The following is a 27,041-nucleotide window of genomic DNA, read 5'->3' as shown; positions in this document are numbered from 1 at the left end:
AGGACTCCCAGCACCTCTGAAGCCATTTCAATGGCATGTCTCAGCCTGAAACACGTCGCTGCCAGCGCTCCCAGTGCAAGTCTGGGCTGGGTGCACAGGCTATGGGAAAAGGATTTTATCCACATTAAAGACTTTCTCCCTGTTGACAGTAATATACAGAGGAAGAGAGGAGCTCATCTTGTTACCGCAGGCCAGGTTACTCACATTTTGCAATGCTTGGGGCACATACATGGAAGAAAATAAAAGACAGCATACAAACATAAGAAAATATTTCTGGGCCAGAATATCTTCCCGTTTGTGCTGTCTCCAAGGTGACCAAGAACAGGTACTAGAGCAGAGCATAGGCATGGGAAGAGTAAGTAGCAATAGCTACCAGAGCTCCCCCAAGCATGTGGCAGTGTGCAATTCAGGGCCTCTAACTGGACCTCCCACATTGGGTTCAAAATCCAGGCGGGTGTCCTGCTGCAGGGATCTGCTCCAGTACCCTTGAATGCACCCCGATCCCTCCAGCCACAGCTGCTGGAGCCATCTCATTGGACATGTCTTCCAACCTGATCGCTCCCACCCATCCGTACCCATGCTCCTGTTGCTTAGCAGCAGAGATAAACAGGACATATCACCTCGGCCGGGTGCCTACCCAAGGCATGCAGGATCAAGTCTTCTCCCGAAAACCTCCTCTGGCATCTCTCCACTGAGTAGCATCACTTGGTTTATCAGGCAGTGAGGCTATGTGTGTAGCAAAAGCACTCTTGCTTGACCAACATCATCCTGCCAGGAAAATTGGCACAGGTCTGTCTGCCTGCCCTATGGCACAGATCTCTTTTCAATCCCCTTGTCTTGGCCCATGTTTCCCCCCACATTGCAAAACCACTCAACCTTAAGGATGGTTTTGGTTCATTGCTAAACATACGGCAGGTTTCTTGCCTGGGTTTGTCCAGCCACTTCTCCCCGGGGGCTCCCTGCCCCTGGCTCCAGCCAGCTCCACAGCTTTTTGCACCCAGTGCCAGTTTTCCTTCTGCTTCCAGCCATTGCAACCCATACTCAGTTTCTCATGAGACCTTTCTCCAGCCCCTCTGATTTTCCATCATCCCCTTCCACTGTCTGTGAGCTGAGAGAAAAATCAGCTCCTCCCCACCGCACCCCACCCCACAAGATGCCTCTTTTTGAGCTGCTGTCTAATGCTTCCAGCCCACCCCACTGGGAAGTCCGGGGCACTTCCATCGACGAGAGTAAAGGTCTTTGGCAGAAGAAGATGCCCTGCCCTCCTCCCCGTCCTCCGCCAGGCTCCTGCCCTGCGCCTCGGAGGGCATTTGGGCTGCAGCAAAAGGTCAGAGCCAGGACCCAGTCCTGCCCCTACACCCGTCCTGACGGCGTCACAAGGCTGACTAAAGCGACGGCAGAGTCAGGGACCTTCAGCCTGGGCAAACCCTTTGCAGGGGACCGAAGGGAGACGAGCCGCCAGCCCCGCACCGCGGGTCCCGCCCTGCCCGCAGCCCGCAGGGGCAGCCCCGGCGGCTCCCCGTGCCCCCGGCCGGGGCGCCCCGCCGCAGCGCCGCAGCCGTGCGTTGAGCCCTGCCAAGGGGAGCGGGGCCAAGCCTGAATTACCAGCCCCGAGAGCGGCTGTGCGTCCCAGCAGCTCCTGTGATTTGCGGCAGGTTTTTCAGGTCCCCGCCTGTCACACCCCACCCCCCCACACACACACACCCGCACACACACGCGCGCAGATATTTAAGCCGTCACCCAAGGACCTGCGGGGTTCTTGTTTCACACACTGCTGGTCCCTGCCGGCTCCGGGTAAGCTTTGAGCTGGGGGTGCTGGGGTGGATTTACAGTTGGGGATGGGGAGGGGGTGTGAGGGGGGGGGAGGCGGAGGGAGGAGCTGGCCTGCGCTTATTGATGCTGGGGAGGTTGGAGCTGTGGTGGGAAAGCTTCGTGCGTGGGGCAGGGAGAGAGGCACACAGGCAGGCAGAGACCCCAGGCTGGGGGTACCACAGGAACCTGCCTCTGCTTCAGCAGCTGCTGTGCTCTTGTTTGCTTTGTTCCCATCTGATACTATCTTCTAAAGGGCTGAGCGGGTAGTTTACAGGATGCATGACAGGTGGTTTTTCCTTATTTATGGTGGGGTCTGGTTTATTTTTAAAGCCTCTGTCCCACCTTATCCTGTGCGCCATGCCGGCTGATGTTATCCACAGCCGCCCCAGAGCAGGGGGCCAAGCAAAGCTTGGGACAGGCCAGGGCTCTGCAACAGAGCAAGGGAGGGCAGGAGGGCTCGTTTGCATTGAGAACTGCTATTTTGATCCCTGCAGTGGCAGGAAATAGCTGCAAGCTAAAACCAGATGCAGATGCCTCCAGTCACATCCTAGCCCTGACAGTGGGGAGTGCACTGGGGAAGGGGTCAAGAAGCCCAGCAGGAGCTATGGGGCCCCATCAGCTGGGCAGGAGCTCCTGTTCAGAGAGTTTTCCAGGGGCTTCGGGGGCAGTAAACCATTAGAAAGCTGCACAGCCAGCCAGCTATTGTGCCTGCTGTTCAAAAAAGCAAAGTTGAGTAAACAGAGATCATGTTTTTTCTAGAAAAGTGGCTGCTTTCTGCCAGGATAGTCAATGCTGACTGCACTAGCAGTGCTGGGCAGGCATGCTGGGAGACAGTGATGTCCTTTCCCATCTCAGGCCAGAGCTGGGAGCCCTGATAGTAACCCCAGGGTGTCTCTGGGGAGCTGGGTGCAACCACAGGACATGGGCAGTATAATTGTGGAGGGAGGTCTCTCTCCACCCCACTGCTCCTATCTCACACCTAGGTCAGGTCACTCAGGGCCTTCTCCAGCTGATTTTTAGAGATCATCAAGGATGAAGGTGCCCCCACCTGTCTGGTCACTGTCCCCATGTTAGAACCGCCCCCCACTATGAGGACTTTTTTTTCCTCAATGTCTAATAAGACTTTCTCTTGTTGCAACTTGTGTCCACCAGTCATTGCCTTTTGTCCACTTGCTCCAAAATGGCCCTGAAGGTGTATTTAGGTGCCCTATTAGCCACACCAAGAGCACCAAGTGCTGCCTGCACGGCCTCCACGTACATAGCAATGCCGGCTGGAGCCGCCCGCAGCCCAGGCAACCGATGAACCCCTTGCAAGCTTCAGCTGGTGGCAGCTCTCACATTGCTCCACCTAAAACCAAGACAGTTAGTCAGAGACAAGTGTGAATTCCCCTGGGCTTTTTAGTTTGACACGTAGGACAGAGCAGGTGTCACCGGTGCTGTGGTTTCACTGTGACAATGCATCTGGTGTTGTCATTTCCACTTGAGTGAGTAACTCCCTGCCACCAAAACCTCATCCCTGCACTGCCCAGGGGAGATAGCAGTGGGCATGGGACCGCTCACAGAGCGGAAGATGACAACAGCCCCTCAGCCTTTCTGAAAGCTGAATCAATGATTACATTCTTTGCACTGAAAAAGCAATTTTTCCAATCTCTGTAAAAAAAGTAGGCAGAAAAAAGCAGTGAGCAGTGTTACTTTTCAGCAGCTGAGCAAAATGGTTGTAATTTTCCATATTTCTGCCAGGCTTAAAGAAATGTAAGCAAGAAAACCACCTCTCCTGTACAGGGGAGAGGTCCTGTGCAGCCTGAAAGCCAGGCTCCAGGCCTGGGCTTAAACAGAGCTCCATTTAAGTAGCAGGTAGGTGAGTAGCAGTCCAAGTACGGACAATCAGGACATGTAGGGGCTCCTGGTGCCCTCAAATCCTGTTATATACCCCCAATTTTTAGCATCTAAGAAGTTCCAAGTGCTGGGTGCCACATGCTGCACAGGGCCACATGGCTCATGAAAACCCCCAGGGCCCAGTGGAGTGATACGGTGAGACCTGCAGAGCCTTCCAGGACCCCCAGGGTTTTGACCTTTTCCTGAAAGCCGTCTCACAGCCTTGAGATGTAGGAACTGTTCTCCCTCCAGAGCAGGGGTAGAGGAGAGACAAGAAAAACAATCAGGCATCACATCCCACACCCTGAGCTGCCAGAAGGTAGAAGATACTGTGTCCTACGGGGAAATGCCTCAGGAACCTGGGGATTATCAGAAATAAACAGCTGTGCAGATGAAACATGAAAGTTGAAGCACGTGTTCCCTATGCAAATCAATGCACACACATTAACGTACATTAACGCACATTAACGCAGCGGGGTGCAAACGATGATTTATGAACTGCCAGGACATGTTGCTGCTGGTGGCCCAGTTAAGAGGCTTGATCCAGAGGTGATGAGGAGCCCTGTGGTGGCTGGGCTTTCTCGGAGAAGGGCAGGTGGCTCAGTGGGGTGCTGATCAAGGAGGAGAGGAAGGACTTGTGGCCTGAGCTTGGCCTCATGGAGAACCTGGAAGCCACAGTGCTCAAAAACAGCACCTCAAGTCCAGGGACTGTCCTTCTCCCCCTGCATCTTTGCCAGAGGTCTCCAAATGCCCAGGGTAGGTGAGCAGCATTCACCTGACCCCCACCAGCTCACACGCATGAGGGACTGAACTTTGTCTGCCCCCTTCCTATGTGGGCACCTCTGAACTGAGCTGACCCCAGGAAAGCCCAGGCAGCTGCTAATGCTCTCCTGTGGCCAGAACACTTTCAGACAAAGCTAGTTCAGCTTGCAGTACCTGGGGTTAAAGATGAGGTCTTTCCCCAGTCCATCCAGGGGTGGTGGATGATGCTGTCTACCAGCACACTCCATCATGCTCAGAGCTGCTCCGGCCTTACGAAACCACAGTGTTACAATCAGTATTTACCAAGTGACTCAAGCAGAGTGGGCCATTTCACAACCAGCCCTGGTCTATTTATAAACCCCTACTCAAATGCCAAAGGAACCTTTTATTGGTCAAAGCACCTCCTGCAGACGACCCTCAGTGAGGCCTTTGCTTTTTGAGGTAAAGCTCACAGAAGAGGATCTCTTCAGCCTCTAATGAATAGCAGAGCTGACTCCCTGCAATTTGCAAGGCAGTTTTGGAGCTGAGCCCCATCCCAGCATTGCTGTCAGCAAGTGAGAGCCCTGGGGCATTCAGTATACCCCAGGGTGCTGAGTGGGTTAAGATGAGTTGTCTGTCAACCAGGAAAGCAGTTGGGTTTAAAGCTACGCAGTACGGGTGCAGCATCATGGAGGCGCCTGGGTTACATCCCAGAGCCAAAGGGAAGGAGAAGCTGGATTGCAAGGTGGAAGAAGGGCAGGTCTGCACGGGTGGCCCAGAGGAGTCCCAAGGTGGGCCAAGGGCTCCTGGCAGCATTGAAAAGCCAGCAACCAACCAGCCCACCTGACAGAGATGGGCCAGGCAACTCGGACAGCAGGAGAGCAGATCAAGAAAGGCTGCATTTTTGCACCCAGCTCCTCCCCTGCCAACACCCCACAGCTTTGTTTCGGAAACACTGAAATGATTCAGCATCAAGGGACTTCTGCACACTGTGTGGGGGCAACGCCTTGTGTTTCAGTTGACCGAATTGGCAGGCTCGACCCTCTGCCACACAGGAGGAAACTTGGAGCCCTGCAGAAGAGACATGTGGGACTTACCCAAGGTGTACTTCCTTGGTTTGCTTGCGCTTTTGTGACAAGTCTGCCAGAGATTCGTGCAAAGCACAAGTGGGGCAATTGTTACTCTAGAGGAGAATGTGGGCTCCTTGCCTCTGCCATTGCCGGGAGCACCTAGCACTGATCACAGCCAAAGGCAGTGAGTGCTTGGACAACGAACATGCAGGGGGTACAGTCCTCTGAGGACTGGCCCTTCACTTATACACTGCAAAACAAACAGTTCAGCAATGCTCAGGAACAACACCACTAAGTATTTATGCCCATGTGTGATAACATTAAATAGTAAAAGCAAAGCATCTCACCTGCTCATCACCAGCTTTGTGTGATGTCTGGCTGTGCTGCTAGGAGGAGGACCAGGACACTGATCAGGAAGAAAAATGGGGTGATTGCTGAGTCCCAGCCCACGCTCCCAAAAGATCCTGCATCCTCTGGTTTGTGATTCCCCTGCACAGACTTGTCTGGGCACTGGGGAGAAGGGAAAAAAAAACAAAAAAAACAACCAAAACAAACCAAAATCCCACTAGGCTGGATGCCAAATACTGCCCTCTCACCCAGAGGATAAATATTGTCTTTTAATAAATGTCTTTAAATTAACCCCCTCAACATGCCCGTTGCTGTGACATCACTCCAAAGTAACGCCCAGGCCTAAATATGGCTGTAAACAGGAATCGTCCCCACAGGAGTCACACTGGCTATAAATACAGCAACAGGGGAGTGCTGAGCAGAGGACGGGCTGCAGTTTCCTGCCAGCTAAGGATGGTGAGACAGCTCAGCTGGATGCCATTGGTGTGCGGTCGCCACAGTGGGGAAACTGAGGCAGGAGCTGCTGGGGCGCTGCAGCTCCCAGCTGAGCTCCCTGGCACGCCTTTGGGAAGGGAGTTGTGCCCTGCCGTGGCCAGAGGCCACCGGGGAGGGGAGGGGCTGGTGGGGTCAGCAATGGCAAATCCGGGGTTCAGCAAGTGTGGCCCCACTGGCTGCTCCCAGCTTGGGCAATGACGCCGGCCCCTCTCCACAGTGCCTGGCCCCATAGCCCTGCCCCAGGAGGAGATGGCCACAGAAAAGCCAGTGACTCCCACTGAGGAGCAGCTGGAGATCCTGGAGTACAACTTCTGCAAGGTGAACAAGCATCCTGACCCCACCACGCTGTGCCTCATCGCGGCCGAGACTGGGCTCTCCGAGGAGCAGACCCTGGTGAGTGTGCGCCCCTTGCCCCCGCATTGGCACCAGCCCTGCTCCCCCTGCACGCCTCTGTGCCCCACACGCTCCACCCCGGATCTCCTGCCTGTCCTGTCCCCAGCTCTCTATTGCACCCTCTGCACCCTTCTGTCCTCCCACATGCTTCCTACTGCACCCGCTGCACCCCTCCATGCCCCATATGCTCCCTGCTTGCACTCCCTGCACCACTCTGCACCCTGAGTACTCCTTACTGCACCCCACACTGGACCCGCAAGTCTCCTCTGCACCTCTGCAATGCCCAGTGCACCCCTAACCCCGCACTGCACCCACAGGGTTCTACCGTACCACTGCACCTCCCTGCACCCCATGTTCTCCCTGCACCCCACATGACCTGCATCCCCGAAGCCTCTTTCCCTGCAACTGCAGCCCCTTGATCCCACAGCTGTGGCCTCCCACACAGCAGCCCTGTGCCCCACTGGGGCCCTCGCATCCCCGCTGCCCAGGAGCCCCATCCCCAGCCTGGGCTTGGAGACTAGGCTAGTGCTTCCTGCGGCCAGAATAAGGGCACACCCCAAGGGTCACTGGCTGGCTGTGGAGCCCTGAATTTACAACCCATGCATGCTGTCCTTTCCTTCCGACCCACTTCTGATAGTGTCGGGTGTCCAAACCACTGCTGGCTTTATGGTCTAAAGAAACTACAGTCGTTTTAGAACAGGTACCGGATAGATGGAACTCCTGCAGGATGTGCTGTGGGACATGCTCAGGCTGCGCACACTCCCCCTCCCTGCAATTAGCTACTTCAGCATCCCCAAGCCCGGATGTCAGGCAAGTCTGTCAACCTCTCCAAGAGACATAAAGGTCTCCAAATGTCCCTCCACACGGATGGGCTGCCACTGTCTGGGACTTCCACTGAGTTCTGTGCTCCATCTGGCTACCTGCAAGCTACCATGGGCTTCAGAAGCAAACAGCTCCTTCCCAATTCCTTCAGGTTGCAGTGCAGCTGTTTTTGATGTGGGTGTTTTATAAGCTACTAGACCCATAGCAGCATTGATGGGTATAGGAAAGAACTCCAACCCACTGAAAAGTTACCAGCCTTTTGCAGAGAGCTGCCAAGCCTGGCTCTCCCTGGGCAAAGCCAAAGGGATATGAGAGCCGAGCAGGCAATTCCAGCATTAGCCTGTCCCTGGGAAGGATGCTGGTATAATATCCATTGCACTGGCATCCTTGGCTGGAGTGGAAAAGGAGACTCCTCATCTATTGTGCCTTGCTGACAGGCAGGTACCACTGCTCCTTCGAGGCAGCGAGGAGGCGGTACCCCTGAAATACTTTTTGTCCTTAGAAATAGCACTGCTCCATCTTTTTTCCTAAAGCAAGTTGTAAACACAGGCCATATATTCCCAGGACACCTCTGGAGATGTCTTAAAATCATCCCTGATAGGCATCTTTTTCCACAAATCCAGGGTGCTCCTAAAGATCTGGAGATGAAGGTCCTGTTAGGGACAGGATTGAGACTGGGCCGGTGAGCTGCAGAGTGCCTGCATTGCATATGACACTCCTGACATCTGGAGTGCTTTGTCAGCTAGATATAGCAGTGGTTTTAATAAAAAAATCAGTAAAAATGAGGTGCAAAGAGATACTGAGTCAACAGGAGACGATGGTTTAGGACAGGAAGTGAAATTTTTGGGAGGAGGCTAGGCAGGCAATTGCCTAACTGGATGTGGTCCAAGGCAGTGCTAGTGCGAGCGCCACTTGCAGAGAGTACTGTGGTTGTATCATTACAGACCACAATAGCTTCAAAAATAGCCATGAACAAATACAGCAACAAAATGAGCAGCAACAAAGCAAATCACAGGCACGTTCCCAAACAAAAAGCTGAGCTGTGCTTCCGGCAGACATGAGTTATCTCTCTCTTCTTAAGGCAGTAGTGTGGCTTTAATCCAGCTGCATTTTATCTAACATTTGAAATTGTGGCTGTGTTGAAGTGGCATCAGCAGCTCTGGAAGTTGGCTTAGAAACGCTAAGTTACTACAGAATATAGCCATGCATATTGCTTGAAGACTAAGATAATTTTTAACCCATTTTTAAAATCCATTTGTTCTTAAATTTGTTGACAGCCACTGTGCTTTCCCTCTCATCCTTTCTGAAGCAGGACAGCTTTTGATTCCAGTCATTTTTGGACCTGCAGTGGTTGTTTCACTGCTCCAGCCATTCAAACAGACACCATCCAGCAGTTCATTAGCCAATCTCTTAGGTTGTTTGCAAGAAAAACCTGAACTCACAGCAATAAAATGAGGACTCACCCATGCTGTCAAGGTGTGAAGCGAGCAAGAAGAGTTTGAAAGAGGTGCACACATGGGGGTAACAAGACCGTGGGTCGGGAGCAGCTGCCCTGCTGCCTGTACTGCCCGGGAACAGTGCAGCACCTTGCTACAAGGCAGCAGTACCATGAGTTTCCCACATCTGGTCCCACATGCTGACCACGTCTGCACCTTTAGCAAGGTTATTGGGAGGGTTCGCTCAGCCCAGTGCATTCAACCTCTGTCGTTTTTTTCCTCCAGCAATGGTTCAAGCAGCGCCTGGCAGAGTGGAGGAAGTCTGAAGGGCTGCCCTCAGAAAGCGGATCTGTCAGGGACTAGAGGATGGTGCTCCGATCCCCATGACTGCTGTAAATGATGGTGAAGCTCTTCAGAGCGGGTTTTCTTGCAGTTCTTCTGTTGCAATAGGTTTTGAGATACAAAGTAATAGCCTGCTATTTAACATGTTTTATTTAAAGTGTACATAACCAGCAAAAAAAAAAAAATTATATATAGATATGTGTGTACAGCTTCTGATGGCTGCTTAACCAGTCTAGTGATTCCCATCCATTAACAGCAGCTGCACAGGGCAAGGCAATCTCATGCCCTCGTCCCAGGCTTGCAGAAAAGCTGCCATGAGAGGCTCAAACATAGAAGTGGGGAAAAAAGATTTATTTTCCTTATGATCCCCAGAAGCAAAGTATGTATGCTAGCTTTAATATGCAGATCATCCAGAGAGGAGGGCACGTGGAAAACCAGATGTGTTGTCCAGGTGATCTTGGGTTAGGTCAAGATGCCTGAGTCAGCTCTGGATATTGGCAAATCGAGTGCCTACAACATAATCAGACCAAGCCAAGCCCCCCTTGAATGCATTTCTGGCATTTCTGTTAAAGGTCATCAAAGGGAAAGAACTGGTCATCTTTTTTTTTCCAATGCAATAATAAAAAGCCAAAGTTTTTTGATGAGAGAAGCTGTGTTATATCCCTGCTTGTGCTCCCTGCCCCAATGGCAGGAGGCAGACCCCTTCCTCTAGGAGGGCAACACTTTTCCAAGGCAGCCGCAGCGGGCACCGTGGGTTTTCCCTCTTGCCACAGGAACAGCCCACAGACATGGGCAACCTCCTCTTCTAGGGCACCCACAGGTCCGTCCATGGCAGCCCACACACACCCCAAGCCCCGAGGTGGCAGAGGCTGGTGGTGCTGGGGTTCCCCTGGGGGCGGGGCAGGGGGCCAGATCCCAGTCTCCTTCTGGCCATTCTCAAGCCTGAGGGAGGCAGTTGCACTGGGGCTCCTGCACAAAGCCCAAATTCTCATCCATCCTGGTACAGAACAACACATGGGCTAAAAAAATAACCAGCACTGCTGCCCAGCAACCTTAGCTGATTCAAAAGGGTTCACAAATCCTCTGCTTAGTGGATTACTGAATCAATTAGTGGATCCTCTGATTAATCCCCTTATGGTTTGTGGTCACCTGCCTCTACTCCGGAAGAAGAATCAGCTTACCACAGGGAAGATTAAGACACACGGGCACTGAAACTGCCATGTGCTTCGATTTACGGCTTTTGTGCCTTGCTGCAGAGCATCTCTCTTGCCTCAGTATCTCCAGCCCATCGCCAGTGGCTGGGCTGCCAGTGCAAAGCACACCGAACTCACAGGAAACAGATGAAAGCAATCTCCCTGCGCCACGTCCCACGCAGGGCATGTTGTTCCCCTGCAATCCAGTTGCTAAACTGAGTCACTCTCAGACCTCACTGGAGCTCAGAGTTTGTTCTGCAGAGTCTGGCACTGATATCTGTTTTCTTCTTAGTGTTTGCAATGTGCCCTCTCCCTCACACAGAGGGGAACTCTGCTTTTTTGAGTTACGCTCCAAAAATCTCAATGCAGAGCTCCATTATCTTGCCCAGGGTCACACAACTGAGTATCTGAACTGCACAGATTTAACCCACCCGCCTAACCTGTATCAAAGATGCATGCAAAGCAAAAGGCTGGATCTGCCCATTCTCCACGCATTTGAGAAAACGGGCCCCAAATCCAAGCCAACTCAATGCACAGGCCACGCCAGCACTTCCAACGCCTGTACTAAAGCTTTGCACCTTAATAAATCCAGCCCTGGATCTGGAATTTTGCAGACTTTTGTGTTTCTACTTCTGTCACAAACACAAAACTTTGAGTGCCACTCAGAAGATCTCTAAACTTTAGCAGAAATTTTGAAAACCAAGGTCAGAAGTTGTGTTGCATCAACCTACTCCGTGCCCTCAGCTTTAGTTTGCCACGTTTCTTCATGGGAAAGAACAGTTCCTGTGCTGGCTTCCCCCTGCCATTGTTTCATTACTTCTTTAACTATTACAGCAAAAAAATAAGAAATGTGATAAACTCCAGACATAACACATCCCAGGAGAGCGGCTTCCCACATTAGGTCAAATTCTGCTCATTTCCCCTGATGACTATTTTGTTCTTCAGGAGTGAACCATTTTATTTAACTCCTCAGATAAGACCAGTAAAAGTGGTTGCTCCTAAGAAAGTGTTCATGCTGGGTGCTGCCTCTGCACCGTGTTCAAGTAGGTTTTCCAGCCACAACACAGCCTGAAAGAGGGTGATGTCCCAAGAGGTGATGGGGGCAGCTGGCACGAGGAGCAGGCTGTGTTTCTGAGGGAGCTCAGTGCTTAATCGGACGAGCCAGGTCTTGGATCCGAGCAGAACAACTTGCCTTCTTAGCAGCCTCCTTCACTGTGAAGGCTTCTGGGTTGAACTGAGCCAAGCGCATAGGAATCCTGGGGGAGCGAGGACAGAGCCAGTCAGTTCCAACCGGAGGGGAGCTGCCTGCCAGCTGACACACCTCCACCTGAGCCCTGCCCTTCCCTGGCAAGGGGGGACAAAAGCAGTCAGGCCTCTGCTGCTGTCACCAGGATGCTAGTGCGAGGGAATGCTCCATCTCTCACTGAAGCTGTCACAGCCGCTACAGCCAGGCATTCCCTCACCCTCTGTGAAACATTCTACCCAGCACTTCCTGCAGCCCAGGCTGAGGCCAGATGCATCATGCTGGACGACATGAACGTGCTACACTGTTCCATGCATCAGCTGCTTGCTTTTTATAATTGCAATTAATAATTAAGAAGTCCAAACCAGTAATTCCTACTGAAATTAGAAAGTTTCTATTTCTTCTCTTTTGATTCTCCTTCCACCTCAAAAATGCTTTTTAAACCACAACTCAGGTAGCATTAGCACACCCAGCCACATAAAATCCATGCATTTTGCAAGTGGAAGAGCAGTGGCTTAATCAGGCTGGCCAAACCCAGATCAACAAGGTGCCATGGCCTGCACAAAATGGGCTGTCAGCTGATCATCTCCCATGGCAGAGAAGCAGCACTTATCTTTTGCAAGGCCGGGCCAGTTCCACGAGCCTTGGTGTGACCACCGCGTGCTTTGCAGCCTTTGTCACTGGCCACTCAGCGTCCCGCAGGGGTACACAGTCAGGGTGTAATCTTTTTGCCCTAGCCAGCTCCAGCGTCCGAGGGCTCGCGATAGCCTCCAGAGCCCACTTGGAAACCTGTGGAAGAATGGGGAGGAAGGTCCTTACAGGTGCTCCTGCCATTCAGGGGTGACCAGCCTGCAATTCAAGTGTTCACAGCCACTGATCACACACAGATGGAACATGATCCTGTCCACTGCTGTGTCTGGCACCAGACAAGCTGTGGAAGGAGAAATTGCTACCTGGCCAGTCCCACAACCTGCCTTCCAGCCTCCTCTTACTCATAGCCCTTTGTCCAACCCATTCCCCGGCACTGGAGATCCACATTAGACATTTTTCCATCTATCCCCAACCCCACAACTGTGGGCTAGGCACAGGTCTGCCCTTCTTTGGGGACGTCTGCTGGGAGTCAGTTCATGTTCTGGATGGAGGACGAGTCCCACTCTCCAGCCCAGGAAGCAGCTACGTCAGCCTCACAGACAGCAGCACATCCAGGGCTGCCATGAAGAGAGCCACCAGCGACCGTGCACCCGTGTCCTCCTCTCTGCCCGGTGTCCCTGCCACTCATGGTGCCGGGTGACGCTGCCTTACCGGACGAATGACAGACTCAGGGAAGCCGTGCTCATAGCAGTGGGTCACCTTCCTGACCCGGGGCTCTGCGAGACGCTGTAACCGCGAGGATGCTCTGGCCAAAGCCGCCACATTTGTAACCCGCGTTGGCACCTGCACGGGTTCAGAATGGGGGAGGGATGTGCAGATGCACAGCTCGTCCACCGCAGCCCACAGGGACACACTCCTCCAAAGGGAGGCGCACCCAGCACCCTTCTTCTGCAGACATGGTCACAAGGAGCACCCTCACTTTCCCACTAGTATAAGGTAATTTTGGTGCTACTAGGATTTGTATATCTTTTTTTCCCCAGCTGACACCCACTCAGCCATGAGAAGAATGCCTGTAACTAGAGCTCATGTAGCCAGGTAAAAGTGCAGAGAAATTTCTTCCAGAGTAATATTTTTCATATAAATCTTTCTGACTGAATCAAATAATTTCCCTGCTAAGGAGAGACGCTCAGATTTCAGGGTAATAGTGCTTGTGCAGTTAACTGCATTCCTACAGCAAAAGAGATTACTGCTCCAGCATGGGACTTCTTCCCCCATTTTTCACAGGGTTACTGATGCCAAGCCATGCTCCAGCACAGCCTCCTTTATTTCCCAGCCCACAGACTACAGCCAGAAAGGCTAGCCTTTGCCATGGAAATGAGTGTAATCCAAGATTGCCCCAAGCCCTTTCACCCCTACCAAAGCAATGACCTAAAAGGAGCAAGTTCAGAAATGTGCCTCTAAATTAGGCTTCTGGTAAAACACTGTTAAAGTATACGTAAGTGTTTGCAGGCTCATGCCCCCTATATACACAGATAGGAGCACAGCTGCCCAAGTACAAACACGACTGTACTCCCTAGGAGCTAAACAGGCCGTTCCCATCAGGTTTCTCCACTTTCCCAGGCTGCTTTATCAGGGGACGCAGCCCAGATGCCTCCCTTGGCTCTCCTGCTATTCTAGGCTGCTCCAGCTTGGCTGTTTTCTGTCTCTCAGTAGGGAGATTTTCAAACACAGCGCCTCAATCTGAAAAGGCAGTTTCTCTCAGTATCACAAACCCCAGCAGAACCAGGCAACTTCTCCCCTCCATATCACACACAGGGCATATCAAGGGGCAGGATACAGGGTGTAAAAACTCAGGACAGTTTGCTGCCTCACTGTCACCTCCAAACCTCACTCAACAACCTCCTCACCTCTCTGGCTGGCAGGAACTCTGGATGCAGCACCTTTGGCTGGGCAAGCTCTAGAATCCGTGGGGAGGCCTTATAGCGCAGCGCAGCTGGTGACACGGGCCACTCAGGGGACTGGTGAGGTCTGGAAGCAGAGAGTCATGGCACAACCACTCATGGGTATTCCCACAATGGTTAAACCAGGCTGTAGCTGGGATGTTTAAACCTCATGTTTGCTGCAGTACAAGGCAGCTTTGTCTTGTGGACATTTCCAGTGTAGAATCTACTCATCCCATGAGAGAGTCCAGAGGTCCTAAATCCAGCAGAGTCCCTGCTCTGCATTTTGCCCTCTGTTATACCCATCCTCTGTTCCTGTACTTATTACTTCGAAGCTGCACTGACGCTACAAGACCCAAGGGCCTACCTATAGCACCCTACAGGCTTTCTGGCCTCTCACCTTTGCTGCAGGTAAGCAGCCTGGTATTTTTTAGGTTCAGACAACTTCAGCAGCCGATCAGAAGGAAAGCTAAAATCCAGTAGCAGGGGACACTCCCAGATCATTGATTCCCATCCGCAGCTGTGCAAGAAGTGGGATCTTGAGGAACAATACAGATGAGCTAGTAAAAGGCAGAGAATGTGATCCCGGCAGATGGTACCCCAAGTCTGGTTAAACATCTGTGCTTGATCAATGTACAAAAGTTGGCACTGGCACACAGGGAAAAGCCATGAACAAATGGGCATTTACACTTGAGATTTCCTGACTTTAAAGGTAAATGCTGTTTGTGTATGCGGAGTCCTCTCTTAAGCATCCTCGTGCATTGCTTTCAATGGTTTCCCTGGACCATTTCAAGAAGCCACTCCACAACACAAACCTGGCAGTATCTCTGTTGTTCAACTCTGCCAATTTAGAAACCTCTTTGTTCCAATGGCTTAACAGCACGTTGTGCTCTTGCAGCTCCTTTCATCTTGGGATCTCCCCAGGCTTGCCTAGTGAAGGCTCATCCAGCTTTCCATCAGCCACAACTGTTGGAAGTTGCCTGCCACTACCAGGGAAGAGGTGAGCAGAGGCAAGCAGAAAGGCAGGAAGGGCTGTCAGACGGACACTGTTACTTAGATACAGAAGCTCTGAAGAGGATGAGAGCCCCTGAACTGATGACAGCGGCAAAGGAGAGAAAACTACAGACACACATGCCTTGACATCCCTCCAGGTAGAAGAAACTCAAGAATGCACCATGGTTTCATCTCCATTCTCATTGCTAGGTCTTCTTACAGACCAGCAACCACCATCCTATCTCCAAAAGAGCTTCATTCCCTCCAACAGAGCTACAGATGAGCTCCTTCAAGCAATGCAGCATCACCCAGCACCACTGAAATTCACATGTTTTACATCATTTTTCACTTCTATTCCCAAACATGGACTAACTTTTCAACATGCAGTGACAGCAGAGGTTTAACTCAAGGCAGGAGACCTGGATTCTCTCCAGTTAGCAGGATGCTTCAAGATTTCTCTGTTCTTAGCACTTCCTAACCTTTATCCTCAAGATTTAGGCCAGGGTTCAGGAGAATGCAGGGGATCACAAATTGCACCCAGGTGCCTGACTGGGCTGCATCAGCCCCAATACAGACAGGGAACACTCTAGGGAGAGCCAGTCCCTCTGTAGGCACAAGTGTGACACACACGTTTCCATCAAGGCATTCACACATGCACATGTCTCTGCTTCCAAGCCGAAGCAGAGCTGGTGGTTAGGGTGGTTTTTTGTTCAGCAGAGGAACATGCTCTCATGTGCTTGGAGACTGAGATCAAGGCTGGCTCCTACGGCAGCTGATCCGAACCCAGAGCTCTACTCAGACCAGCAACCACCATGTTGCAGAAGCCCTTCCCACAGCCAGGAAGTGGGTATGAGGAAATAAAAGGGCATCAAAATATAGCACCCCCTAGTTCCGGCTCATTTTGGAAGTCAAGTACTCAGGGTGATTATGCTCCCACAGCACTTTCTTCCCTGCTACAGATGGACCCTGTTCCAAGCACCAGTACAGCCTAGTGGGTCACGGTGGCATGGAGCTCCCTGTGGGGCAACGGTGGCAGCAGAAGAGCTGGCATCTCCCCTTCCCCCAGGAAACAGCACATCCCCCTGATTAGAGAGCACCCTCTGAGCTGCCTCCTTCCCCAGGATGTGGTACCACATCACTGACCTGCACTGGTGCTTGCCAAAATCTTGCTTGGGCTTGGCCAGTGCCTCTGTTCTTGGGGATGGTCGAGCTGTCAAAGCACCCTGCGAGAGGGTCCAAATCGTTTCTTGGTTTCCCCACACGAGCCTAGCAAGGACAGCAAGGGCATGAAATTTTAGAAACATGCACAAATGTGAAATGTGCTTACTGGGGTTATCCTTCTCTGCCTAGGATGGGACACACACAGTCCCTATGGTTCCCCACAGCTGTGAAGTGCCGCAGCCATCCCCTGAGCACTGACCTTCTCTGCCACTGAATTTCCTAACACTGTCCAGGTGGTTGTTGTCAACTCAAAAAGAAAAGAGCCTTCAAGTGGTGAGTCTGGTTGTACAGTTACCAGTAGAAGTGCAGAAAGTGTCGCTTCGTTACATCTCTGAAACCCCTGGGGGAGTTTCATGACTGCATTTTTCTTGCCTCACGATTACCACCTAACTATACCACAGGTATGACAGTAAAAATAATAATAATGTTACGGTCAGGGTGTGCCATGGAAAGTGGGTGAGGTTCTGCAGCACGTTAGTGGTTACTCTCCTGTCCCTACGGCAAATCTGGAGTTGCTCATCCCCCATTGAGAGAGAGGCCATAGTGGGAGAGGGTATCAGGGTAGTCAGGACAGGGAACAGCAGGGTGATGGGTTTGCGGAGACTTTTTCGAGCACAGACAGTGGAGAAGACATTACCAAGAGTCTATTGCCTTGGCTTGTCAAGCCATAGCTTGACCGTGTAATGCAGATGGCAACTCCGTCCCTAAAGCTGGACTGTGTCCTCCAGGATACTGCAGCCAGTGGCTCCAACAAGGTCTGGTCTCCTTGCACCACAGCACCATCCCCAGTGGGACAGCTCAGCTGGGACAGCAAAGGCAAGACTTGGGTCAAGCCCAGTTTTTTGATTGAAAACAAGAAAAACCAAATCGAAGACAGCACCTCACGCACTGAACATCTCAGTCTGTTTTTTTGAAGCCACTTCTGCTCTTGAGAGGAAAGCAGTAGCAAGACAAAGCAAAGGGACTGCACCGGCTGAGGCCCCCATCAGTCTCCAGCCCTCAAGCTAGGGCTGCCTGGACACCTCCTTACCTGGGATCGCTTGCACAAGCTGCTTTCTTGGGTTCTGCAAGTTCTTGTATCCTGCCAAAATTGCAGAAAAGGGCAAACATGCTGTTAACATACAGTTAAACCAACAAAGCATAAAGAAGCTACTGCTGTACTCAAAGCCATACAGCACGTCTTTGAACCCTCGTGCCTTTGCCTCCATCCCTTACGAGAGTGTGTTTAAGGGATCTCCTCTCTCCAAGTAACTTTCCATCCATTTAATCTGGTGAACTCACCAGCCCGTGGATTTTTGTGCTATCTCTTGGATTGCAGAGATGCAAATTTGCAACACTGCCCTTACTGCAGGGTCCCTTTGTGACATGGCAGGAAGAGGGGGGAAGGTACTTTTCTGGTTGATAACACGCCATGCAACCCCAGAAGGTACGAGACAGATGATCTCTCAGCTTACCAGAGCCCAGATGAACAAAAACATCTGTTATCAACACTCTTGTGGTTTACTAAAAGGCACCACAGAGACAGCATTGTTCCCACATGGCTTTAGAAGCACAGGTGAAGACTTTTTTTATTCATCATTTTATGTCAGTCCGTTTAGCACAGAGGTCTTAACAGGAATACATATAGTCTGTGCCCTAGTAGCAGCACTGAAAATGTTTTTACTGAATATTCATCAGACCAAAACCTTTCAGGAAGATCAGATATCAGTGTCTGCTCCTGCTGCTCAGGTGTCCCAGGCCTGAAATCCCCAGTGGCTGGGAAGAACTTGTGCTTTGTGAGCCTGGGTACAAAGAAAAGGACAAGACGACGCCAGTGCCGCAAGTGCCTTGCAGAACTCCCTGTAGTCACGAACCAAGCCCATACCCACCCACTGGCACTGCAGGTGTCTGCCCCCAGCCAGCTGGGGAACAACCACAGGATGCAGGCAGCTGTGGAAGTGACTCACCATGGAAAAAGCACAGAAGGTGAAAGCCTGGAGTGTTGCTTCCCTGCTTAGTATCACCCAGCAATAAGGCAACATAGCCCTAGAGAGGAGTGGGGACACCAATAGAGAGAGATGTTTGCTGACAGAAAACGGTCTATGCCTTGGGGGCCTCTCTGATGGGGCCAATACCTCTAGTGAGACACCGAACCCCAGTAAATGTTTGCCAGATTGCTCAGCACCACAGAGACCCTGGCAACGGCAGGCTGCTGTTAGAGCATCCTCACTGCATATGCCCTGCGAGATGCCTGCTGATTTATCTATCTCCCCGTCACACCTAACGGCCGGTCGCAATGCTGCAAACACAGAGAGAAGTGCCTGTTGGACTTTGGCCCCCTGCCACCAGTTCAAGACAGGACATGCTCAGAAAGGCAGCCATCATTTCAGGAGCTAAAAATCAGTTTCAGCTGTTCATTCTTAAATGGCTCCCCAGAGGCTTTTCCTTGCAAGGGTGCAAGGGGGTGAAGGATTACCACATGGAGGTCCCCCCCAAAACCTAGCTGCATCGCTGAGCTGGCACTACATCTGCAGGCAGGCTCCTTGATTTTCCTCCGCCACTGGCACAGATCCACCACATAGCCACAGCCAAACTCAGCACAAAGTGCACGTGGCCCCAGTGCCCCACACCGCTGGCTTGGACCCTGCTGTGCGAAGCTTGCTTCATGACCCAGCCAAGGAACGAGTCACGTGGGTGTCCACATCAGGTCCCTCACCTCACTTGACAATCGTTAAGTTTGTTTTGGGTTTTTTTCCAATTACAAAAAAGAGATCACTTCCTGCTCTTTTATCATGGCAAAAGCTCTGGACAGAGAGGTATCCAGACACACGGTGCACCTGCAGCAGCTCTGCAACTTGAAGGAGTTAAGCCACCCCACTGACAAGCAGACAGCCCTGCCCATGTCCGCTCATGGTTCCCAGCAAGGAAAACAGGCCTTGTGTCAGCCAGACACAGGAACACCTCCCCTCCACTGCCTGCGCTCACACAGACTCACTGCCTAAGGGGGATCAACTCCCTTTGAGATCAATTCCTTAAAAAGCAAAGGATCACAGCTTCTGTTTCAAAAGGGCAGTAGTTGTTTGTCATGAGAAGCAGCAAGGAGGGCAGAACCAGGCATCATTTCCTCTGTGTGTTTACCACAGTGTCATCGGATACATGATTTGTTGCTTGGCGTAAATCCCCACCTGAGCCCTCCCCCAGAGACGTGGGGCGCGGCCTGGACACCCAGCCAGGAGGCCAGGGCTGGGAGGGTTTCTTACCTGTCATGAGAGCGTGCAAACAAGTAACAAGAAACTGCAAAGACAAGAAGAGGTGAATTTAAAAGCTTGGTAGCGCCTGCAGCCTGGGGTGCCTGCTCTTCAGCATGAAACAACCACAAGGCAGATGGAGCTTGTGCATCTCCTCAGGATGCAATTGCTTGGCAGTTATTTGTGCTGTTTCTCCCTGGTGCCCTCCTGGTGCAGCTCCTCTCCAGTGGTTGCTCCTCAGCAGGGGCAGAGTGCTGGACTGAGCATCATGTCCCCTCCCCAGCACCCTACTCCTGGGATGAGCACCGGCAGCCACTGCTGACTTGGCTCAGTATAGCCACTCCTTATTATCGCCTTCAATAACTTCAAGGGGACATTTTGAGACCTTCGGGGGAGTAGCAGCTGTGCTATACGGGGACTCCGTGGCAGTACAAAACAAGTTGCCACATTTTAAAGGGAGGACACAGGATAACCAGAGACGTGGCGACACTGGCACTGTGGGCAAACCAGGCACGATTTCAGGAAGCCACGTGCCCCGGTGGCGGCACCGACCAGCGGCACCGCTTTGACCGGCAGCCGCCCTCAGCTGCTGCGCCAGGGGCCCACCGGTGCCCGCCAACCGCGCCATGCCCCGGAGCCCTCCCGCCGACGGCCCGCGGAGCCCCCGAGCCCCGGCGGCGGCGGCTGGGTGAGGGGCCGGGGCACGGGGGGAGCCGCTCCGGAGCGGCAGGGCCCGCCCCCAACAACGGCCGCAGGCCCCGGCCCCCTCCGCCCCGTCCTCACCCACCGCCGCGCGACCCGGCCGCCGCCATGGCGTGCACTCCCGTCGCCGCGGCAACGGCGGCGGCCCCGCCCGACCCCGCCCCGCCGCAGAGGGAACGGGTCCCGCGGTCTGCGGCGGGCCCCGGGGGCGGGAAGCCGGCCGGCAGCGGCAGGGTGGGCGACAAGGCCCGACCCACCGGCGGCTGCCCGAGCAGAGCCTTGCGGGCGGCCTGCGGCGCTCCGTGCGCGGGGAAATGAAGCCTGGACCACTGGTTTGGGTAAAATATGCTGCTTTATGCATCGGTTCCGCAGGACAAAACTGTAAAACCCTCATACAGCCAACGCGGTTGTAAAACGGAGCAGCTCCTGGATCGCATTCCTGGGGTATAACTGCGAGGGCAGCGGGAGGGTGACATTGTCAGCAATGCACCTTCCTCACCTGCTGCTGTGCTACAGAAGTCACTTCCAAAAAACAGGCCTTTCGCACCTAGGGCTGCTTGCTCTAAACCGAAATAGGCCGCGCAGCCTGATGGAGGAGTCTCCCACCCTTGGTGCCAATTTAACTTAAATGCTTCCAGTCACTGCCTTGAATTACAGTTTTGTTTTTTCTCCCTGTAGGCAAAGAAACAGTATGGCTTACTGCTTTCATTTTCTTGTTCTTACCCACTAAAGCGGCAGTAACCAACCCAATTTCCAGAGATTAATTTGCCACTCCCTTAAAAACTGTCTCCAATACAGCAACAAGAAAAACGGTCACTGTCAAAAATACCCGTCGCAGCAGTTTAAATTTCTAACACTGTCAAGAAGTGAGGTCCCATTTTTAACAGGACAACACTGTTAACAGGGTTCTGTAAAACCTGTGAAGCAAACTCATTTCAATTTCAGCCTGAGATGTCAAGCCAGGCTAAATTCACTGGACACAACTTTGTTCCACTGAAGTCAATGTGCGATTCCCACCTGGCAAGCAGCCCTCTCAGCCCATCTAAGCTACACAACCCCTTAACTCTGCTGTCCCAGAGACTAATTTTCCCCTACAAATACACTAAAAACCAGACTACTTTTCAAAGGTATTTTCAAATCACTATAAATTAGATTTTCTTACCAACTAGACATCATTTTCAGAGGAATTCCACACCCACAAGGAAAAGATATCTGTACATTTCAGTCGCTACATGGCAAACTGACCATACCCTAACACCTCGTCTCCCTCAGCCGCAATACCACGCTGTAGGAAAAGAGCTGTCACTGTGTTTCCGAAACCAGCTGCACTATCAGCTCCTTGGCATCCTTCATGCTGGAGGAGATCTCTGAGCCATCCTCTGCCACGTGGGTACCGATCAAGAACATCTTCCTCTCGTCCCCAAGATCAGACAGTGCCAGAGCGTCGTGGATATCGGTGATGCAATACGCACCTTTGAGGTCCTGATACACAAAACCAAAACAAGCCTGTTAGTTGCAAGAGGTCAAGAGGTAGCAGCACCATTCCCGCTCTGAGCCTTTGTCCAGGGAGGAGAAGGGTCTCAAAGGCTCTGGGGGCACCCTTCCTACATACCTTCTATGAGACCAAGTTCCCATGCCCTGAAATGCTTTGGGGAAAACCAAGCGGTTTTCCTTAACCTAATTTCATCTCAAAGAAATAAGGGTACAGCTCTGTTTCTAGTAACTCCAGTGTTTCTGATAATAACGTAAGACTACCTGTCCAAGGCAGACAAAAGTCTTGCTGGCCCAAGACCCCAAGCGCCCAGCTACAAGAACAGGGAAAATGTACAACAGTCATTCCCTGAGTACCTCCTCAGCCACCAGCGTTTCTGACTCCGGGACCTAGAGAACCAGTAGTAGCATTTGTGTTTGAGGGAGTCAAAGCCTGTGCTTCCGTTCAAGAGTAACATGAAGGACTACCAGTAACGTGCCTAAGTCACTAGAAATTTAGGAGGTAACAACACAGAGCAAACCAAGCACACAGCCCCCACAGAAGAAAATCTGGACTTAAAAACCCAGGCTGTTCTGTCATCTTGACCGTACCACAGGCACAATCCTATTCCAGGTACAGCACCAGTCACTGACACCCTCACAAAGACCTTAGGACAAAGCACTGCCTTGCAAGGAAAGCCGCTCTTCCCTTGTGCTTCGGCAGCAGCCTTAGGAGCAACCAACCAACCCAAAGGCAAACAACGGTGCTTCGCTTTGCGGCTGCCGTTAGCTCAAGTGGTACCTCTATACAGACGTTCATAACAGAAACGCAACTCCAACTCTAACCGTGGTCTCCCTTGCAGCTCTCAAACCTTGCAACTCTATGGCAGTTTTCACCATTATTTCACCCACAGCTCCAACTGCACCTTCTCTAAGCACAGGACCTCCACCTTGCAGAAACAAAACTCAACCTCAGATGATTATTTTCTTTTGTGGTCAACAGGTGTCCCAGAAAGACCCCCAGATCCCAGCCATATATCCTCTTTAAAGGCATGAAGCCTCCTTTGAAAGGCTTTGTTGCTGTTTTCAGAGCTGCTGCCAGCCCAAGCTCGGCTAGCAGCAGGGAACTCTTACCTGCTTGTTGGCCAGAACCACCACTGGCAGGGTGGAGTTGTTCTGGATCAGCTGATGAAGCAGCTGTTTCGCCACAGGCAGTCGGGCATGATCAGCCGAGTCCACCACGTAGATTAGCAACAGCACTTTGGGCAGGTACATCTTCCAGTATGAACGCAGAGATTCATTGCCTCCGACTGGAAGAGAAGACAGCAGCACAGGATTCACCAAGTAATCCAAGCAGCACCGCTCCCAGAGGCGCAGACGTATTTGCATTACCAAAACCTCTAACTATTTGGGCTACTGTATATGAGGCTGGGAACAGCTTTATTTTCCCCAGTCAAGTCCCATGCAGGCATACGTGTATGCTTGGGGGGGTGTGGGGGGGGAATCTTTCCATTTTAAGCTCTTATTTTGAGAGGCTTCTGTGTTCGGTTTCTTTACGGTTACTTTCTGCCTTGTTGGTTCTTGCTTTCAAGCAAGTAAGAACACAGAAAGAGGTTCAGTGTCCCTAAACACCATGTGAGAGTGTCCCCATATAACCCATCTCCACATGCCCATCTCATCTTAAGACAAAGCAGGCCTACAATTTCCAAAGACAAAATTTAGCTCTGAGGTAGGGAGAGCTCTCATCAGACTTGTATGACACTAGGGATTAGTTCAAAACTCCCACAGCTTTCATACTGTCAGTAACCAGAGCTGCTTAGGAAGAGAAAAATCAAGCCCTAGCAGACAGGCAATCCTTGGGAGAAATCTTTGCACAGGACACATTTGTACCTAAGCTCTTCTCTGCTGGACACAGAGGAAAACTGTTCATCTTCAAAACCAGGCCCTACAATTCTGTGGTGAAACCATATGCAGCAAGTTGCTCGAGACTGTTGTTCCCATCTGGGGACAAAAAGATTTTGGTAGTTTGCAGAGTTTAACAGGAGCAGGAATAGCTAACAGTGTATTAAGTATTTCAGATGTGCTTTCAGCTCTCCAGGTCTTCTCCTAGGTACACTGCAGAACCACTTGCTCGAGAGTAGTGAGGTACTCAAAAGGCATGGGCAAGTCTCCCAGAAGCAGCAAGTTTTCAAAGCGATACATCGGGGCTTCCCTATAACTATCTCCTGCCTCCTTATACAGGAGCTCCTTTCAAAACTGACATGCTAGTCAGCCATCTTGTACTGCCCTCTGCTCTGTTTCAAAGCAATTTTGCTTTCACTTAAGTCAAAACGATTCAGTGGTTTCAAGAACGTAGAAAGGGAAGCAACATTTCCCACTAGGGCATGCCTGTCTCTTCTTCAAGAGCCCCAGAGTACCTGCAGGCAGAACTGCAAGTCTGCAACTGTGGAAAGGAGCCAAAGGGCTGTGACTGACATGTCACGCTTGGGACAGATGCCTCTGATACTGTACTGTGACTTTTGGGGGCTCACCACTGTTCCCTCTGTTAAGTGCATTCATGCATAGCATAACCCAGGGGTCAGCAACCTCATGGAGAACTTTTTTTTTTTTTTCCCCAAACCAGAAGGAACTCAGCAGAAGCCAGGAGCTCCTGTCCCTTGCAGAGGCAAGATACCACCCACTTATCTATATGATGGTACAAAAAAAAAGATTGAACGGTTTTCTATCTAAGCCAGCAAAAAAAAAACCCTGCTGTCTGCTGATCATCTTGTGCTGCGTGACACAGCATAGGCTGCTAACCCCTGGACTAGGCGATGGTACAGACTGGATAAGTAACCAGATTAGAGAGCCATGCACGGATTTACCTGGCTGAAACTGGCCTGAGACATTTCATTTCCCATGGGTCAGATCGCAGCCATCACATCTCAGTCACTACCAACCTGGACCAGAGAGGGAAGGATGACTCAGAAACAACAGGTTCTGCCATGGGGTGCGCAGCGCTGGGCCCAGGCCACCCCCGGGCAGGAGCAGCGATACTGCGGGTTTCTCTGGGCTCAGATACAGAAAGCACCTCCCAGTAGGAGACACAGGTGTCTCATACCTACCAGGAGAGGGGCACAGACTACAAGCATCTCTAGAGTTGATTTCCCTAAGACACCACAGAGAGTCCTATGGTTAGTAGGTCTGGGAATGAAACTCTGCCTTAGCAGCCCCATCCTCATATCCCAAAGACTTACCTGGGAACAGCACAGCTCCTTTAGGCCTGCTGACAAAGGTACGGAGACAACTATGGGCTAGCTGCCAACTGAGCCAGTCGAGCGCTGGTACAGCACAGTGCAGAAACAGCAGGAAGCAAAGGGCAGGTTCTGCCTCAGCAGAAGGCAGGCACCGATGAGGCTAGGATGTCAGCCTCTCTGTACCAGGGACTGACCTGACTCCAGGGCCTCTACCTTCCGCAACAGCTAGCTGCACCTAGAACAGCTGTTGACAACCCAAAAGCATCACAGGAGATGCTCTCTGCAGGCATGGACAATACCCAAAAATCAGTGTTAAGGACAACACAGAAAGTTTAGTGAAAGCCTACATATATTCAAAAGCTGTCAAAGACTAGAAAACATCACTTATGAGGCTTTTGAACCAAAAGCATATAAAACTTTTCTCTTCCTCCTCTCTTCTTTCACCTTATTTTTTGTTCCTCTTCTGTTCTTGCCCTTTGCCAGGCATGAGCAGCAAGAAGCTGCACAATGCACAACAGCTATGGACCACAACACAGGGCTTAATGGGGACACCCCTGCTTTGTGCTGGTTTCAGGCAATCAAGCTTGTTACCCTTCTCTCTCTGGGAGCAGAACTCCCTGTAGAACTGGGCTGAATGAACGCAGACCTCCTCTAACACCAGTGTATCACCTCTTTCAAGAAGCGGGGTGGGAAAGCAAAATCCCCAAGGAGAAAATAATCACAACTTCGCATTACCAGAGCAGGCAGGAGGGAATATGGAGGTTTTAAAAAATAGGCCTGATTCCTAGAACATAGGATAGGAACTTATTTTCTGTTCTGTACTAAAACAGGTTCACTCACTCTCCAGGAACTCCATCTGGGCCTCTTCAGTGTTGACGCAGATGGCATTGAAGCCCTCGGTGGGAGCCACGCTGCGCTTGACATGGTTAGTTGCCAGGCAGTGGAGAACACTGGTCTTCCCAGCCCCATCCAGGCCCAGTACCAGTATCTGCTTGCTGTGTCCTTTACCCTGCAAAGCGAGGGGTGGCACGCTTAGCCAGGCAGCCGGGACATGTGCAAAGCTTAGCAGGCCAGGGGGGAAAAAGGAGGCCTAACAAGGGGTCTGGAGGGAACAGCAAAAGCCACTTCACGGTGAAGAGGGAGAAGATGCCAGCTGGGCTCCTGGCCGCAGCGTAGGCGAGGCGGTGGGAAGCCGGGGACACCCGCCAGCCCGGCCAAACCACACGCAGCCAGGGAGGGAAGCGGTGAGCTGCCCCGACCGGCTCGCCCCGCCGCGCCCCCGGGCCCCGCCGCCCGGCCCGGCTCGACCCGGCCCAGGCCCCGCCGCGCGGCCGGGAAGCGCGATGGGGGCGGCGGGGCCGAGGGGCCCAGTCGCAGCGAGGCGGGCGGGGGCGGCGCAGCCCCGCCAAGAGGCCCCGCGCGGCCTCGCCGGCGCACCCCGACCCAGCGGCCTCCCCCGCTGCCCCGGCCCGGCCCCGGTACCTGCTCGGCGGCGGCAGCAGCGGTGGCGGCAGCAGGAAGGCGGGCAGCGGGCAGCGCGGCCCGGCTCCGCAGGCGGGCCCAGGCCCAGGCAGCCAGGGCCGCGCCGCCCGCCACGGCCAGCGCTGCCCCCCACAGCGCGGCGGGCCGCAGGCGGGTGCCCATGGCCGCCCCGGACCGCTCCGCTCCGCTCCGCGCCCCGACGCAGGCACAGCCGGGCACAGGCAGAGTTCCCCTTGCAGCCCTGGGCGCATGCACGGCTCCCTCCCCCGGCAGCCGGGTTCTCGGCGTCAGGCTGAGGACTTACTCGTTTCAATAGAATAGCGAGCGAACCGTTTCACGGGTGGCTTCTCGCGGCTAGAGGCAGGCTTTCCCCACAGCGGCTGCCCCCCTCTACCCCCTCGCGATGGGA

At 52.5% G+C, this 27,041-nt stretch overlaps 3 protein-coding genes across 7 annotated transcripts; 1 reads left to right on the top strand and 2 right to left on the bottom strand.

Annotated features, from left to right (window-relative positions):
* Positions 1–4,434: 4,434 nt before the first annotated feature.
* Positions 4,435–9,960, top strand: HOPX (HOP homeobox). 2 transcript variants are annotated; one of them, XM_086464485.1, is made up of 3 exons: positions 4,435–4,447; positions 6,559–6,734; positions 9,278–9,960. In XM_086464485.1, the coding sequence occupies exons 1-3, from the start codon at positions 4,435–4,437 to the stop codon at positions 9,353–9,355; spliced, it is 267 nt and encodes an 88-aa protein (XP_086320611.1). In that variant the 3' UTR covers positions 9,356–9,960. The 2 variants fall into 2 exon arrangements, with proteins under 2 accessions (XP_086320611.1, XP_009949167.1); XM_009950865.2 differs by lacking the exon at positions 4,435–4,447 and adding an exon at positions 6,283–6,302.
* Positions 9,961–11,668: 1,708 nt separating this feature from the next.
* Positions 11,669–20,370, bottom strand: SPMAP2L (sperm microtubule associated protein 2 like). The gene is made up of 9 exons (XM_086464802.1): positions 20,295–20,370; positions 19,755–19,788; positions 17,546–17,596; positions 16,438–16,560; positions 14,702–14,821; positions 14,269–14,389; positions 13,073–13,204; positions 12,396–12,559; positions 11,669–11,783 (listed from the first exon to the last, which is right to left on the bottom strand). Exons 1-9 carry the CDS (start codon positions 20,368–20,370, stop codon positions 11,669–11,671), a joined length of 936 nt encoding a protein of 311 aa, XP_086320928.1.
* Positions 20,371–20,783: 413 nt separating this feature from the next.
* ARL9 (ARF like GTPase 9) lies at positions 20,784–26,794 on the bottom strand. Of its 4 annotated transcripts, none has more exons than XM_086464263.1 (4): positions 26,633–26,794; positions 25,991–26,159; positions 23,049–23,224; positions 20,784–21,926 (listed from the first exon to the last, which is right to left on the bottom strand). In XM_086464263.1, exons 1-4 carry the CDS (start codon positions 26,792–26,794, stop codon positions 21,747–21,749), a joined length of 687 nt encoding a protein of 228 aa, XP_086320389.1. In that variant the 3' UTR covers positions 20,784–21,746. The 4 variants fall into 4 exon arrangements, with proteins under 4 accessions (XP_086320389.1, XP_086320390.1, XP_086320391.1 ...); XM_086464264.1 differs by lacking the exon at positions 26,633–26,794 and adding an exon at positions 24,779–24,853 and having other exon boundaries at positions 25,991–26,028; XM_086464265.1 differs by lacking the exon at positions 26,633–26,794 and having other exon boundaries at positions 23,049–23,143; positions 25,991–26,050.
* Positions 26,795–27,041: the final 247 nt, after the last annotated feature.

The sequence above is a fragment of the Leptosomus discolor genome, chromosome 4 (genome assembly GCF_034619465.1).
Source record: "Leptosomus discolor isolate bLepDis1 chromosome 4, bLepDis1.hap2, whole genome shotgun sequence".
NCBI classification, from domain to species: Eukaryota; Metazoa; Chordata; class Aves; order Leptosomiformes; family Leptosomidae; genus Leptosomus; species Leptosomus discolor.
This window is presented reverse-complemented; position numbering and strand designations above follow the sequence as displayed.